The sequence below is a fragment of the Falco punctatus genome (assembly GCF_963210335.1).
Source record: "Falco punctatus genome assembly, chromosome: 4".
Lineage (NCBI taxonomy): Eukaryota > Metazoa > Chordata > Aves > Falconiformes > Falconidae > Falco > Falco punctatus.
Genome location: NC_137583.1, coordinates 54,771,348 through 54,787,229, shown reverse-complemented (window position 1 = coordinate 54,787,229; position 15,882 = coordinate 54,771,348). Strand labels below are relative to the sequence as shown.

Sequence of the window (15,882 nt, the reverse complement as noted above, 5' to 3'; positions counted from 1 at the left end):
TGCTATTATTTTCATGAGCATTTTTGCACTGTTGAAAGACTCATTATAGGTAGAAAATCATCTAACACTATCACTACCATAAACTGCCACAGTGTTTAAGTAGGTATGCATGATGTAGGTGCATGCTGGGATAACCCTTAAGGTTAAAAAGGCCCACACATTTCCATCAAGTCTTTGCTTATTCATTCGTTTTCAAGGATCAAACACATTTAAATGAAAAAAATCTATTTTTTTTTTAATTTTATTATTTCCACTTTGTCATGAATAGTATAATTTGGGAGGGGGAAGCTTGTTTCTGCTTTTGCTTTAACAGATTCTTCATAAATTTTGTATCACATGTTGAAAACTCAATGAAAAGAAAATAAACCCCACATATATCTAGCTAATTCAGGTCTACGTCATTCCTCCACTCAGCATCTTGCTGGAAAGAAAGGAGAAACATGGCATTTATCATAGGTAGGTATGATTTTACATATGGTGCAACCTAGAGGGTTAGGGCAGGAAAAGCAATGTTGTAACACAAATGTTTTGGTAAACAACACTCCTCTACAGCTCACCTACGGAGTCACTGGACACTCAATGATTCATTCTGCTACCGCTTTGTCTTGCTGCAAGTGCTCAGACTGCCAGCATAAATAATTATTGACAGGGTCTTGATGCCAAAAATCTCATTTTTGATGAAAAAAATGGCAGATGTATGATGGACAGTATATTCGTTAGTATGGCACTTTAATTTCTCAACCCCAGCTACTACCAGTTGAGTGCTGGAATGCCCACTCACCCAGCAATGACAGGAGCTCGTGTCCCTGGGCTGATCCTTTTCTGTCACAAGAAAACACAACAGAAAATATAGACGATGGTCATTTGGTATCAGTGCATGATCAGCAAGGACCTAGTTCTCATTTCTAAGAAATACTAGGAGAGCAGGTGTTTGCTACTGAGAGTAACACGAATTCTACTGTAGAGAAAATGCTCTTGTTCACAACTACTATACTTTTCATTTCCATTTCCCAAGACAAATTATTATTTTGGGTCTTGGTTTGAGGGGATTTTAATTTCTGTTTTGGATTGAGTGGTAGAGGTGGTATTAATTTGTGCCAAATCTTTTCGGATAGTGATTGGAAAAAACCTGAGTGTACTTATTAGGAATGTAAATTCATATAGGCTATGTACCATAATTGGCAAGAGTATAATTATACAGGGATTTGTTTATTCTCAGATAAAGTAACTGAAAACCCTATTCTGCTTTGATTATCTGTCTATAGATTTGCTGTGTTCTCAACTACTATAAAACCAAACAGCACAGAATATTTAGTGTGTTTATAACATTCCTGTAAGCTGCTATTCCTGCTGAACAGCTGATACACAAAGGGGGCTACCCAAAATCCCCACCCCACACCTGTGGCAAGTAAAGAAACATGAACATACATTTTCAGTTGTCAAATCTAGCTTCCTAACCAAAATGCTGGCCTCTCAACCAGTATGCATCTTCAACATTCTTATGGTGGTCATGGGATCAGATCTAAAACTATGTCCACCTTGAAAGTGTTTTTGTTATTTCGTGGGTCACTTGCCAAAGAGATGTTCCAGAAGAGCAAATCAATATTTTTAAAGGAAATTCCATCCCTTTCCAGTGACATACAAGCACTTAACTGAAGCTTTGACAGGATCTGATTTGGAAATCATTGATCGCAAAACTTATTTCTTGTGGTTACAAGATCATATGTGAAAAGTGTAGTGTTAAAAACTCCTCTGCTTCTGTTATTTGGAGATCCTCAGAAGGTGGTTAGAGTGCAAGTCCATTGCGCCTTGGCCTGCACAGGTGATGTCTGCATGACGGACGCTGACTCCTGTTATTTTCTATTTTGAAGTAGTAACGAAAAATAGGATAACTTTGTCTTTAAACACTATTTGTGCACGTTGCTGTAGGGCATTTTGATGGGCAATTTTATGGTTTCAGTGAATACACGGACAGAGGAAAGGGTACAACACTGATTCATGTAGCTGATGAACTAGCTGACTTTTTTGAAATCTGCCTGAGTTTCATGCTTAACAATTCTCTAATGGTGACTTAACATTTCCACTTGACTCCCTGCTCTGGGGCAGCCTTAGAGAGCAAAGCTCTTTGTCCACAGATTGTGTGTAAATGAGCAAAGCACAGACTTTTTTCCCCATCTATTACAAGAACAAGCCACAAACTGGAAAAGAGAAGCCACTAACAGATGGTCCTTCTCTAGAAAGATCAAGGAGGTGCGCAGGTTAGTGAGGGAGAAAACAATGCCATGTTATATTTAACAGCATGGTTATCTTGACAGAAATGTTCCTTCCATTGTGTAAGAAGACACAGTAATGCAAAGCTCGATGCACCCTCAACAGTTCTATTAAGGATCGGATTAGCTCTAACAGGCTTGGTTTTAAGGAGGTTTAGGCCCCAAAAAAGGCTAAATAGTGTCTTATGAATTCCCTTTGAAATATTAGTATCATGTATCTGGATATTTCAGACCTAAATGTCTATCAAAGCCAGTACCTAAAACATTGTGGCTTGATTGCTGTAACTGGTTCAGAACAAGACTCATCTGAAGGATCAAGCCAGCGTGATTTATATGTAAGTGTTTGTGTCTGTTGAGTACCTGTGCAAATACAGGCCTTTGCCTACACATGTACTGTCTGAAATGCTATATCTCTCTTTCTCTCTAAAATTGTTCCAGCACTGCTTTTTAAAAGTTCACAAACACTTTAGCAAAGTGCACAAAATAAACTGACTACACTTAACCCAATTCTCTGCAACATTATAACTTTTGCCACATATTTAAGTTTACTGATTAGCAAAAATAAAGTAGCCTTCCTAAAGAAAATGGGGTAGAGACATCCAATGTGTTTCTAAAGTCACTGCACTTCATCAAAGTGAATAACCTAATTTTGATCTGTATTGATAAACTTCAGCTGTCACGGAGCCCAGCAGACTAGAGAACATCCAGTGCCCAAGGCCAAGGATCTTTATGAATTACCCGTGGATTTGGGTGCAGTGTTGTATCCTTTGTCAGGGTAGCTTACTTACTGGGAAAGACAAAGGTTTGGGAGATACAGATAGTTTTTCAGAAACCTCAAATCAAGAGCTAACTTGGGAGTATCCAAATTGGGCCCTTCTGGCTGCTTTCCCTTTCCGTCCCATGTTGCTCATAGCTAGGTTTGCTGTCTTGACTGCATAGTTAGGCTGAAAGGGATAGATCTGGAATTTTATTTGTCCCAAAATCAGTTTGTAGCTTTGCTTCTTTGAATTGGTTACTTAGAGATAAATGCAGAGTCGAAGCAACTTATATGGAACTATGCTTATTATTATTATTATGCATAATAATAATAATAAAAAAAGATCTCACATGCAGCAGTTGTTGCGAGACTGCAGACAACGGGGAATAATTCTGACATCTCTGATTCTGAATGTGCTTTCAATCCATACCAAAGCTTGATGCACACCAGCATCCATGGTCTTCCATTGACTTTTTTGCTACTATTCACATTTTTGCCTCTGCCATATGAGAACCCAATAATTTTCCCTCAGTCTCTCTGCTTCTCCATGCCATTGATTTCTTGTGTCTCACTTCAGCAACTAGCATGCTTCACATCCAGTGGTTTTAGTTTTACGTCTGAAGAATTATCAGGATGTACTCCAATCAGGTACATAGCCTTTAGAGCCTGCAGTGTGGACAAGAAAGACGGTGCAGTCACAGTGCAGAAGGTTTTTTGATCTGGAAGGGTGAACTTCTCATAGGGCTCTTGTAACTAACACTGTGCATAAAAGGGACTGTGTGGTGTAAACGAGGAAATTGGTTAATTGCTCAGGAACAAATTCTCCCTGCCTTGGAGAGTACACACTCAAAGGCTACCAGGTGGCAATGGCTTAATATTGAATTAAGACTCAATGAAGGTGGTTTAAATAAATGTATACTATCCAGATTGGACATATCCAAAGTTGTGCATATGGTTCATATCATAGTCTTAGTGCCTCATTTGCTGTGCACCTGTACCATTACTGAGACATTTCCAAACTCCAATTCCTGTTGTATATTTTCAATGGAAACACTGGAGATGTTCAGCTGATTACATGTCTGCAAGCCCAAGCCTTTTCAATAAAGGCAGCGTTCTTTTTTTTCGTTAAGGAGGGTTATAGAGATGGGTTGAAACTTGGATCGTTGTCTGCGGCGATATCGTGTAACATGTAAGGCAGGTGAGGCAAAGCAGTCTGACTGAAGCTTCAGAGCTGCAAATTATCTGCAGTCAGTGTAGCTATACTCATGCTGAGCTCTGCGGGCTGACAGGACCAAGACCTGTCTGTAATGCTTGAAAATCCACTTCTTGTGGCAGACTGTGACAACAAATACTCTGTGGGTTTTGCTCATTTGTTCAAGGACAATGAGCTAATCACATTCTCAGATAACTTATGACTGGATTTGGCCGGGCATATTGTTAATTCAAAAGAGTAAACCTATATTCAGAACCATTTAAGAATTTTCATTTGGTGTAGTACATTTTTCTCACTAAACATGCTGTTGCCTCCTACGCTACTGTTATGTTACTGCACCTCCATCAGAATTATTCCGTAATGCATGGCATCAGCCTGTGCTCTGGAGTCAGTGAGAATAATCTAGCTTGTTAAAGCAGGATCTCCAGAGTTAATACAGAGGAACGATCAGGACACATAACCTTGAAGTTACAGTCCACTGAAAGACTGCTTCTGATGGAAGTATTCTGCCCTCTACTTTCTTCTCTAGAGCACAGCTAAATATTAAGCTTTATCTCTTCATTATTTGATCTCTCGGTAATAGCAATGGCTTTCTCCATCCTTGTATGTCCACCCTATAGAAGTTAGCAAAGCCAAGAACGAACAGTGTCGAGATGATTTTTGGCTCTCTTTGAGCATACCATTTCATCTTCAAAGCTCAGATCTGCACAAAGGTCAGAATTACTGGACAAAAAGTTCCAGTTCAGATTCACAGTTGTTAGACATTCGTTTCCAGCCACAGCTACAGTCTGCAAGCAGTAATCCATCCTCAGCCTCTGGAGAGGTGACAGTGGTTTCCTCACAGACACACTGTTCCTTTGTCAGATGATTGTTGTAATGACCACACTAGATTTCAGTTACAATAGATTACATCTAACTTTGCTGGAATTAAAAGTACACTCATGTAAAGTGTATAGAGAATATTGAATGTTCTCTGTAATGTGGGAGCTTTGAAATCCATAAAAGACCCTTGGAGGCTTCCTACATACACCCAAGGTTTTAGCTTGAAGTTTATTGACTTTACAAGTACATAGACACAAAAGATCCAAATCTTCTTTGTGTTCATCCAAATCGCTGAAGGGAAAAAAAAAAAAAGAAATCCACTGGGCTGTGTAAGACGTGCCTACTCAAAAGTGAAGAGCTACTCAAAAGTGAAGAGAAGCAAAGCTGACCTCTTACATGTTAAACTAATGCCAGAGCCTTAAAAAGTAGCCACTAAAACATCAGAAGAAAGAAAATTACAGTCAACTGATTTGAATGCGTTTTGGATAAGGACAGTAAAGGAGACTTCACACTTTCTCTTTTTTTTTTTTTTTTTTTCCATCTTGTTTTCACATTATTGCCAAGTGTCAGAAGATGATCCTGGAATACCTCAAACCTTTTAGAGAGGTCAGGGGAAAGGTGTTGGTTTTTGTTTGTTGGTTTTTTTTTTAATTTGGTGGTGTTAGCAGTAAAAAGTAGAGTTATAGGTAACAAGACTAAGACTTTTGGATTTGTTTTCAATTGAGGAGTGGAGAAAAAAAAAAAGAGCTGCTTTTTTTTCCTGAAAAGCCTAATAATGGTTGTACTTTTAGCAAGGCAGCATGGGACCCACCTGATTTAATAAAATAATCATACAGGGCTCCTTCCACAGTCAGTAGAGATCTACTCAGTCCAGAGAATACGAACATTAGTACAATTTATTTTGTTCTGAACAAGATGTTTAAAATAGGTCAGATAAATCTCACTGTACAGTGTATTTCTCACCACCGACTGCAAAGCTAGTGTGTGGTGACAAGGTAAAAGACTATAACGTTAACTTCAAAAATTAGATGAGATGGAACTAGATAACAACTCTACTGGGAAGCATCCATGTTTATTCTGTGTCTGGGTGAGAGAGGTGATACGAGTCCACTTGCACAGAGCAGACTAGGGGCCATGGTCACCACTGCAGGACGGAATTGTATAGTCTGTTTTCTGCTCACAGAACCCATTCAGTTTTCCAAACTGCTTCCATCTGATCTGCAAGTCCAGGGTTTTCAAAAATGTAGTTGGTGTTCTGGCTAGGAAACAAGTTTGGCTTCAGGGAATCCTTGCGTATTGAGCAGCAAAGAAAAAAAGTCCCCCAGCCTAGAGCAGTATCAGCTGTATGCAAGTAGGTATGTAGAGTAACTGATAGGCTATATGGATCCACTTTTCAATTGTTTTCTCTCTCTTCCATATAATCTTTCTACTTTCACTTTGGTTAACTTTCTACTGTATTTTCAGTACTTTATTTCACTGATTTTTTCCCCACATTCCTTCTCCTACTACTACATGGTTGCCTGTGCTACTTGTAGTGAGGTTACATGAACTACTTGAGCAGGGTGCCCAAAGACTCTTCACGAGGCACAGTTTTAATTTGCGTGAATCAAATTCTACCTTTGCTGTGTCTCCTAAAGGATTCCCCTTCGGCATATTCAGAGACAACCCACAAGCTCTGCAATTCCCTGTGTGTTATTAGTGACCTAAACTCACGTCACTAGTTCATTTCATTTTCATGATGGACCTACATGGCCTTGGTAAGAGAGCATAACGTTGTTCCCCTGAATCAGCATGCTCATTTTAATTCTCTTAAGCACCTCTTAAAAAATTTTACAAAGTCTTTTGAATTGAATCGCAACTACTTTTGCCTCAAATTTGTGTACTCTTTCATTTGCATTAACTTGCCAGACGTTAACATGCTCAGTCTGACAAGATGGTTATCAGCCACATCATACATCACTCCTTTGACCCTGGGAATGTGTAACTGTTTTCTTTCCCCTTCCACCCTAGCACTCTCCCTCTTCCTCCCCGAGGCAGCTGCACTCCATGCACAGGACACATGCGGTGAGACTCAGCTTGTTTGCCTTTAGCTGTCTAAAGTCTCGTATTTAATCTAAGCAGTCTAGTCGTCATCTGTGGCGGAGCTGAGAGACCCGGGCACCTCTGTCAGACAGTGCATCCATGTGTCTGAGGTGCCTCTGTTACACAGGTCAGCTCAGCCTCTGGAAGTGCCTGTTTCTTTCCATGAGTGAGTGAATTAAAGGTGACAGTTTGGTTTAAATTCGTCTTAGGTACATATAGTTCAATGTGACCGACTCCATTCTGTGTGTGCCTACAGAGATCTGGGGATCCTACCCTAATTCATGTAGTGTTTTGATATTTATAATCGCATTTATATTAATTTTCTCTTATTTGGCTATTTTTTCATCCTTCCTATTTCTTTCTGGTTTCTGCATTTTCTGCCTCTTCTCTCTTTCTCCCTTTCCTTCCACCAATGTTTCTGCTTTCATAATAAATAAATAAATAAACAAACAAACGAATTAATAAAATAAAGAGGGTTTTTGAAAAAGGGAGGGGTGTGTGGAAGGAAGGAAAACTTCAATCTGTATTCAAAAGATTTTGAGTCGCTGTACAATACCTAACATCAGACAGATGATTCTACCTAAATTAGATGAGTGGCAGAAAAAATGCTAACAGCACTAAAATATGAATGTTTTCCTGAGAAGTGCTAGGAAAGTTTTCCATCACAAACCCATGGGTAAATGTCCTTTCATTGGATAAGGAGCAACATTAATTCTTAGATAATATTTTCAAAATCCTTTTTTTTAATAATTCTTGCAAATATCAAGTGCAATATCATGTTAGGTTCACTCACTAGAAAAACCTGTAATGAAAATTAATCCCTGCCAAGTAAAACAAGACATAAGCAGTAAGGGAATCGTGGGTGGGGATTCTTTTTTTTTTCCAGATCACCACAGCAATATTAAGCATGTAATTGAAGAACACAATCACTTACAACAATCCACAGCTAAGATTTTTCAAAGTGATTATTGATTTTTAGATGTTTCATCTTCAGGTTATGTACATTAAAATGCCTTCATAAGCACTGCTTTTCAGCACATGCTAAGCACCCCTCTTGTGGTAAAAATCGGTCAGATAAAATATAATTCAGATCAGGTGATCCAAAAAAGAGTGAGACACTCAAAATCCATAGTCACTTCTGAAAGTCTCAGTCACAGTAAAAAGCAACTCTCTCTAAAACTTCCCTCCTTCTTTTTGATTAGTCTTAGCTGACAATTAATTCGTGACTCAGCTCTCTGAAAAACAGAGGCAGTGCAAAATTTTACCACAGAAGTGAGACTGTAAAAGGAACAGTCATTTTCAGATGTACTTCCTTAGCATCATCCAAGAATTGAGATTAATTTTGTAAATTGGAACATAATTACCTTTTCTATTTGCTGGATGTGTGCATGCCACAATAGTCTGCTTTCTGGCTCTTAGGCTACAATCTTTAATAACAACACAGTTTTCAGGTTTTGATTACCCAAAAGGAAACAAAACAAAACTAAACAAAACTCTAGTAAATGGGATTAGCCTAAAGGAGTTAAGTTAATCTGTTTTCAATTCAGTCTATTTTACTATTCAGTTTATAAGCTGTATCTTCCCCTTATTTAGGTTAGGTGAACAAATCTTGGACCAAGCATATTAGCAGAGCAACAGAAACAGAGTTTGATTTGTTTGAATAAAGTTAGCTTTGCCTTGTAGGCAAATGCTTTTAAAAATCATCTTTTTTTCCTGTATAGTCAATGGTGATTTAGTCAGGATAAGCAGTGGTGTTTGGGATGCCGTTCATCCCATCCTAAAGTGTCAGCTGAAGGAGGTCAGTTATAGCCTGAACAATAGCTGTGTATTTCTCTCTTAACTACTTATTCTCTCTGATGATTCTCAAGGGACTAAGGATGTCCAGTTTACTTAGACATCGACACTGTAAATATCCAGTCTTCTCTGAGCTGAATCCCACCAAAACAACCATGTGTTGAAAACAAAACAAAAGAGAAAAAAAAATCCTCCCCTTAAAAGCTGACAAGAAATTAATGTTTTCAATTCTCATGTTTTTCAGCCCATTGTAACAGCTATAAAATCTGTTACAAGATCCCTCACAACGCCTTCCCATATTGTTTCAGATCACCCTTCTTGACAGCTGATGTAAATTAGCCTCTCTCAGGCTGGTTGTAAATGTTTCTCCATAGCAGCTCTTTCTAGAATACAACGTGTAGAAATGCTGGTCCTGGTTCCTAGTAGATGTGCCTGCTGCTTTTATGACCACACCAGTCTTAGTGTGTGTGACAAAAAATGAGCGGTCCCTCTGAATTACCAGTCAGACATGCAGTTTCCATCCTGAACTTCCCTCCCCCTGCATCACAGAAACTGGGCAAAAAAGTGCTTTGGTGTCCTTACTAGTACTCTTCAGTAAAAAAGGGATCCACACTGTCCTGGGTACTTCCACCTGAAAATGAGGAACAGTAGATCCAACTTCATCTTAGATTAATCTTCATCCTACAATTCTATGTTACTATCTGACTGTCCTGCAGAAGCGTGCAGCCAACTTTCCTTGTCCTGTCACCCTCCGCACGATACCAGACTGCCAAGGTCACGTATATTTTGGATGCGTAACGCTGCCCGCCTGCCTCCGGGCTGTTCAATCTTTGCTTTGTCTGTGAATCAACACATCACAACCGCCAGCAGCAGCCAGAGTATTTTAATTTTTTTGTTTCTTTTTGCTTCGGTCAAGCAGCTGGTTTGTGCTGTGATTTCGTTCTGTCGTGTCCGCTTTCCATCTTTGTGATGTGTCTCATGAAATGTGTTGAAAGTGACCTACCTTGGCCTGTTCACAATATGCTGAAAAAAATGCTAATCTTGTCATATTTAGCAGCTGCGTTCAGAAATGCTACTGTAAACCTAAGAGGGCTAACCAGCACTCTTGCAAGATGTCAGAACTATCCACCATTACCCTGTAAGTGTATGCAAACCTGTGACATTACTGTGTGTGTATGACGCATGTTGCAAGTAAATGACTGGATAATTAGCAGAGGGGCAATAACCAGAGAGCAAGCCTTCCCTTATTTCTTGTTGCATGTAGAATTTTTTATTGTTCTGTGCTTTTGCTGATGCATCACGGTCAAGGTTTTTTAAGGTTGGTTTGGTTTTGGTTCGTTGTGTTTGGGTTTTTTTGTTTTTTTGTTTTTTATAATTTTGTACTTATGGCTGATGCTATTTATAGTTCTGGGTAGTGTCTGTATAGAAACTCTTAATAGTTGTTCTTTATTATACAGCAAAGAGGTGAGCACTGGTCAAACTGAGAGTAAATGTTTCACCTGAAAGTTTGCTAGAACAACCAGGGCAGGGCAAGGCTGGTTGACTCAGCTGGTGTAAAGCATCTTATGTCCATTTGACTGAGTGAAGTTGTGTTAGTATACACACAAGGGTGAGGAAAGGTTAAGGTAAACCAAATACTAAAATATTATGTGTCTAGTCAGAAGGTGTTGTCAAAGCTACACCTATGGAGAGTGAGACATCTAGAAAAGTGAATAAATGCCATTTAGTCTAGTGACATGTGGATTAATCACTCTCTCGTAGTGCACCTCACTCTCTGTGGCTTGTGTAAGAAGCCCACAGATGTGTTTAGCTGAGGTGTACCTTTCAGAAAGATGTTTTCTGATGAACTTTCCCCTGAATTTCACAGCAGCCTTATAAGTGCAAATCAGCACTTTCAGAGATCTCCTGCCACACAGATCCAACAGCCCAGCATTTTGCTGAAGAATACTTAGCTGTTATCTTTGACGCCATTAAGGAAAAAAAGGCTGTTTTGTAACACTACAGCTGCATATGTTGTTTTCAGGTAGAAAAAAAAGTTAAACATGAAAATAGATTTCCTCTGTGATTTTGCATCTCCTCAAGGTTTTTAAGGAATAGACCAATGAAGATGCTTAAAAGATTCAGTCAACAGACTAACACTGTGCAAAAGCAGATGGAAGAAACAGAGCACAGGACAGTCAGCGGGTCCGTGTTCTACACTGAGAGAAGCTTGAAGTCTAAGAGCAGTTACGTAAAACTAGGACCTGCATTTAGGAGGAGACAGTTTGAAATATGAACTTTACTACTTAACCTACAACCTGATGCAGCACAGACTTCACACTGGGCCTTTGCAGAGAAACAAATTTCTCTAGTGCAGTGTTTCAGAGGGATGGCAGACTGACAGCTCTGTAAGGTGAAATCCTCTACCCAGTCAATGGGAAGTATTCAGCCTAAACAGGAACCCAGGAAAAATCTGTACATTTCCAATAAACATAATTAAACCTTATTTTTTTGTTAAAATAGGGAAATCTCAGTAAGCTTCCCCTGCTTTTCAAGTCTTTAGTCTGCAGATGTGATTTATGCGTTGGACAATTCAAAAGCCATAACCAATTACTGTATTTAGGTGTTACCTCAGGTCTTTGATCCACCGAACTAATGAAGCATTTGGAAAAGACATGTATCTGTAAGGGAGATTACTGAGGTTCCTGAAAGTCCTGTTAACCATGCTTAGCATCTCTGTGATAAAATAGCTACTTTGGTTTATTAAACACGCACTACTTTAAGCATTTCATCACTAATGGCATCCTGTGTCTTCATGGTTTGCTCTTTATCCTTCTATTTGAGATATAATCATGATTATTTTTTTTTACATATTCATCACTGAGTTACAGCCAAAGAGATGGGATTCCTCTAATCTAAAGTTTACAAGCCTACAGTGCAGCAATTTATATGACAAACTCACTCCAGATTTCCTCTGTAGTCAGTGGAGAGACCTGGGATGCGATCAGGCCTTCCTTAGGGACAGATGAGGGGCAGCTGATTCGTCCCTGCGCCTAAGCGCCTGTTACTCTTCACAGAAAATAAAGGGAATGTAGGTGTGGAATTAATTTAACTAAAATAGATATCATTGCAAGTATCTAACAACTTTAAGCTAGTAAATATACACAGAATAGATGCATTCAGTACGTACCCATGGGGTTTACAACAGGAGTCAACTCTTCTTTAAAAGCCATATATAGCAGGCAAGAAATATGCCTTGAAAGTGCTTCTTTTTTATTATTATTATTATTATTATTATTAGCTTTAGAGACACTAAGTTAATAATTTTACCATAGATTATTGACATACATATCTACATGATGTATGTCCAAATCTTGGTGCATGAATGCTGTTCTGCATGTCTACCACAGACCTTGACGTCTTAGCTGCAAAAGTTTATTTGATCAAATTAATTTCACTTAAGACTTAGCAGACTACTACACAGTCTTCTACAAAGGCTGTGGTTCAAAGATCTTTTGCTTCCTTTGACAGTCTGTGATATTTTGTCTCAAAAAAGTTGGATGGTGAGAACCCCTAAGACCAAGGCAACAAACTCTTTGCCAGAGCAAAAGTTATGCTGTATTTTATCATTAGCTTAATAGCACTGTGTCATCTGTCAAACCTTATGCAAGTTACAAGGGCTTTTTCGAGCTACACAACTTTGCAATTAGTCCAACAGAAACAGCTGCAGTCTGAGCAGAAATGGCACAAGACACATCTTCAGCGCAGTGGAGATACCTGGAACTGATGGAAGAGTAAGCTCAAAGCTACAATTTTCACCTCTCTCTCAGAAAAGAATGACAACCACAAATTTCCTTACACAATTACTTCTGGAGCTTCAGGTCTCCTGATGTAGGGACCCATGTTTTCTGATGGCCTCCATTCATTCCAAATGGCATCAGCACGTACCCAGCTCAGCAGTTCATACTGTTGTATCTGCAGGTTCTGAAGCTAGAGGCAGATCTTTGTTCCATTCCATCCACAGGAACTGGAAGAATCTATTTAGACCATTTAGAATCCATTGTTCCTTGTTCCCTATTGCACAGTTGCTCAAAATATAGTTGTTGGGTGGGGATTTTTCTATCTGTTATACAGTTACTATGTTTGCCTAAATCACAGCATTATTTTTTCTTCTAGAAGCCTGTTTTTAATTGCAGAATAGGAAAAAACTGGAATATTCGGTAGAAATCACTGGAAATTTTACTCAGCAATGCTGTGTGATTTCCAGTTCGTGCCCAGTTTCATCCTATGTAATATCCATAGACACTTCAGCAGTCTCCTTAATAACCATGGATGTGCAATGGAAAAATGAAGACATGGTTCCTTCAGATACTCATCAAAGTTCAACAGCCATCCTACTTTCTATCCCTTTTACTATAAAGATGTCTTTTGATAATTCTATAGAGGAGTGAGACAAAACAGATGACACCATTATCTGTGTCTTTTTGTACTAACACTTTATGGAAAGGCCACATTCATAACCATGCCATTGGAGAAAATCTTACATTTAAATTGTTTTTAAGGAAAATAACAGCTGAAAAATGTCAGCCTCAACAAAAGTTGAAATACAACCTACTTTTTTTAAAAGTAACCTTAAGACATTCCTCTACCTGTTATAATGTGATCAAGGCTTTTGCTAGTCGTTTTGGAAAACATACTGCTTCTAAACTGCCAGTTGGAGCCCACCTGAGTAATTATTGCCCTCAAAATTTTTTGATCTATCCCCTGAGTTTCTTGCTTGTCTGAAAGAGTGTAGAAAAAAAAGACAATTAATATCTTTGACTATTACAATCCTGAGAATTTTGCTCTATCCTTTAACATTTCATCATTGCACATAAATTTACATTTCTCACGGGTGCTGCTTTAAGTCTTCTTTCTTCCTAATGCAACTGAAAAAACACAATTTGTCATCATCCACACAGTTATTAGTATCTCCCAAGATTTTCTTACCATTACAATCTTCTCCTCCACTTTATAGATCTTAATGATCTATAAACTTCATGTGTTATTTCTTACAGTTCATGTATTGTCTTCCTGACTTTTATGACAGTATTGAAGGCAGCATCTCAAATCAGTTGATGACATTATATTTCATGATTCTACAAACAAATTGCCTGATTAATCAGATATAATTAATGCCAGAAAACTGACAATAGAAAAAGTCTTCCTCCACACTTTTCCCAAAGTTACTCTCCTACGACTGCGGTGAGATACAACATACTAACAAAAAATTCTACTCTGACTTTTAAATCAAAATAACATTTATCCTTTTGTTATTGTTGTAATTAATTCTGAATATAAAATTTAACAGATTTTGAGAGACAATACTTCTTTGTCCAGTTTACTACCTCTTTTTTTTTAATTCCATAGCTAGTTTAAGACACTTAAGTTTTTTACATCCTTTTTTTTTTTTTATGGAGATAGCTGTAGTCTATAATCTTTTCCACAATGCTTCTGTTCCTTTTTAATTATCTGATTACATGTCCATGGAGAAAAAGCACTAGAAGGGACCCTGAATGTTTTTTTAGTCCATTACACTGTCCATTATACAGGTCCCTCCTGTATAGCTTGAATCTTCTAGAGATTACCAAAACTGGAGACTCTGCATGATCTTCATCAGCCTCTTCCAGGGTTGTTCCTTTCTTATGAAAAAAAAACAAAACACTTTCAGTCAATGTCTAACTTGTTAATTCACAAGAACTGTGTTCTCTGGTTTGTTGGGTTGTTCACCAAGACCTGAGATTTGGTGCACATCAGATTAATGACTCATGTTTCATAGAACCTCAGGGCAAGGGCTGTGATGTGTTTATCACCATTAGTGCAAAAAGTATGACTGAGGGACACCAGCAACGAACAATGTCCCATTTCCAGTTTAGTGTTGGGTGTAATATGTTCACAGAGTTCTTGGAGATGTATTATCTCCACTTTCAGTAAGACAAATACCTTGTTTGGGGGAAATTGTTGAGCATGTATTAACAAATTCAAACATGTCTGCAATATACAATATAGATATAATCAGTGTGAACATTTGAATTTTAAAAAGTATGCTGCTCTTGCAAAAATCTTTATGGCTTTTTAGCTCTCTTTGTCCTACATCCATCTCCTTAACTTACTTGAAGGAAATCAGTCATGTTTTTCCCCCGTTGAAAATGTCCTGGCAGTTATTTCAGGCCACTTTGTTTATAATAAAACACTTGCTTTATGTTCAAATCAACACTTGCCTTCTTTTGGGTCTTTTTTGCTGTTCAATCAGCAAAAGACACAGTCTAAAACATGTATGTCTTGGCTGGACCCCTGTTTTGGGGAATTTCATCCATACTGAGTTAAGTACTTACAGGTACATACCTTCGCTTCCAGCCCTTTTGTTTATACCTGCTGAATTTGATTTCCCCCTAAAATATCTTTATTTTGATGCAATGGAAATTAGTTACACAGTGGAATTACACTTAGGTTTCCAACAGTATAAATGACACCAAAATCAAGACCTTGAGAAGTAGTCATGAATATGAGAATATAGAGGGGGGGGGGGGTGTTTAGCTTTTTATATTGTATTGATGTTCTGGAATTTTTTGCTATGCAGAAATAAATTCACACACACACACAAAATGATTTAAAACACTTCACTGGGATTAAGCAATTGGGTGAGAGGTTTATTATTGTGTTATGGTAGCAGTCTGAATCCCTTAGCAAGATTACCCTTCTCATGTTTGGCACAGTAGAAAAAAATCCTGCTTATAATAATGCAAATTAAAATAAAAGCACAGAATATTAAGCATTACTAACATGCTATTATTGTATCAGTGTGAAGAAGTGGGAGCAAACTACAGTGTGTGTGAAATCACTGTTTGGGAACAAATGGGAATGTTGTATATTTGTTTGAATAATTATACAGTGTATGTATTTCCCAATAGGCAGGCAACAAAATA

At 38.2% G+C, this 15,882-nt stretch overlaps 2 protein-coding genes across 8 annotated transcripts in view; both read left to right on the top strand.

Annotated features, from left to right (window-relative positions):
- The window catches only part of LOC308063974 (growth hormone-releasing hormone receptor-like), a 494,830-nt gene that overhangs the window by 398,002 nt on the left and 80,946 nt on the right, over positions 1-15,882 (top strand). The gene's annotated exons all lie outside the window — the stretch shown is intronic.
- The window catches only part of ADCYAP1R1 (ADCYAP receptor type I), a 155,036-nt gene that overhangs the window by 125,813 nt on the left and 13,341 nt on the right, over positions 1-15,882 (top strand). For 5 of the 7 annotated variants that reach the window (XM_080387700.1, XM_080387701.1, XM_080387702.1 and 2 more), the window contains one exon: positions 9,993-10,076. The exons of the other annotated variants lie outside the window; for them this stretch is intronic. In XM_080387700.1, the coding sequence (XP_080243826.1) occupies positions 9,993-10,076 (84 nt within the window). The remainder of the gene's footprint in view (positions 1-9,992; positions 10,077-15,882) is intronic. 7 annotated transcript variants of the gene reach the window in all.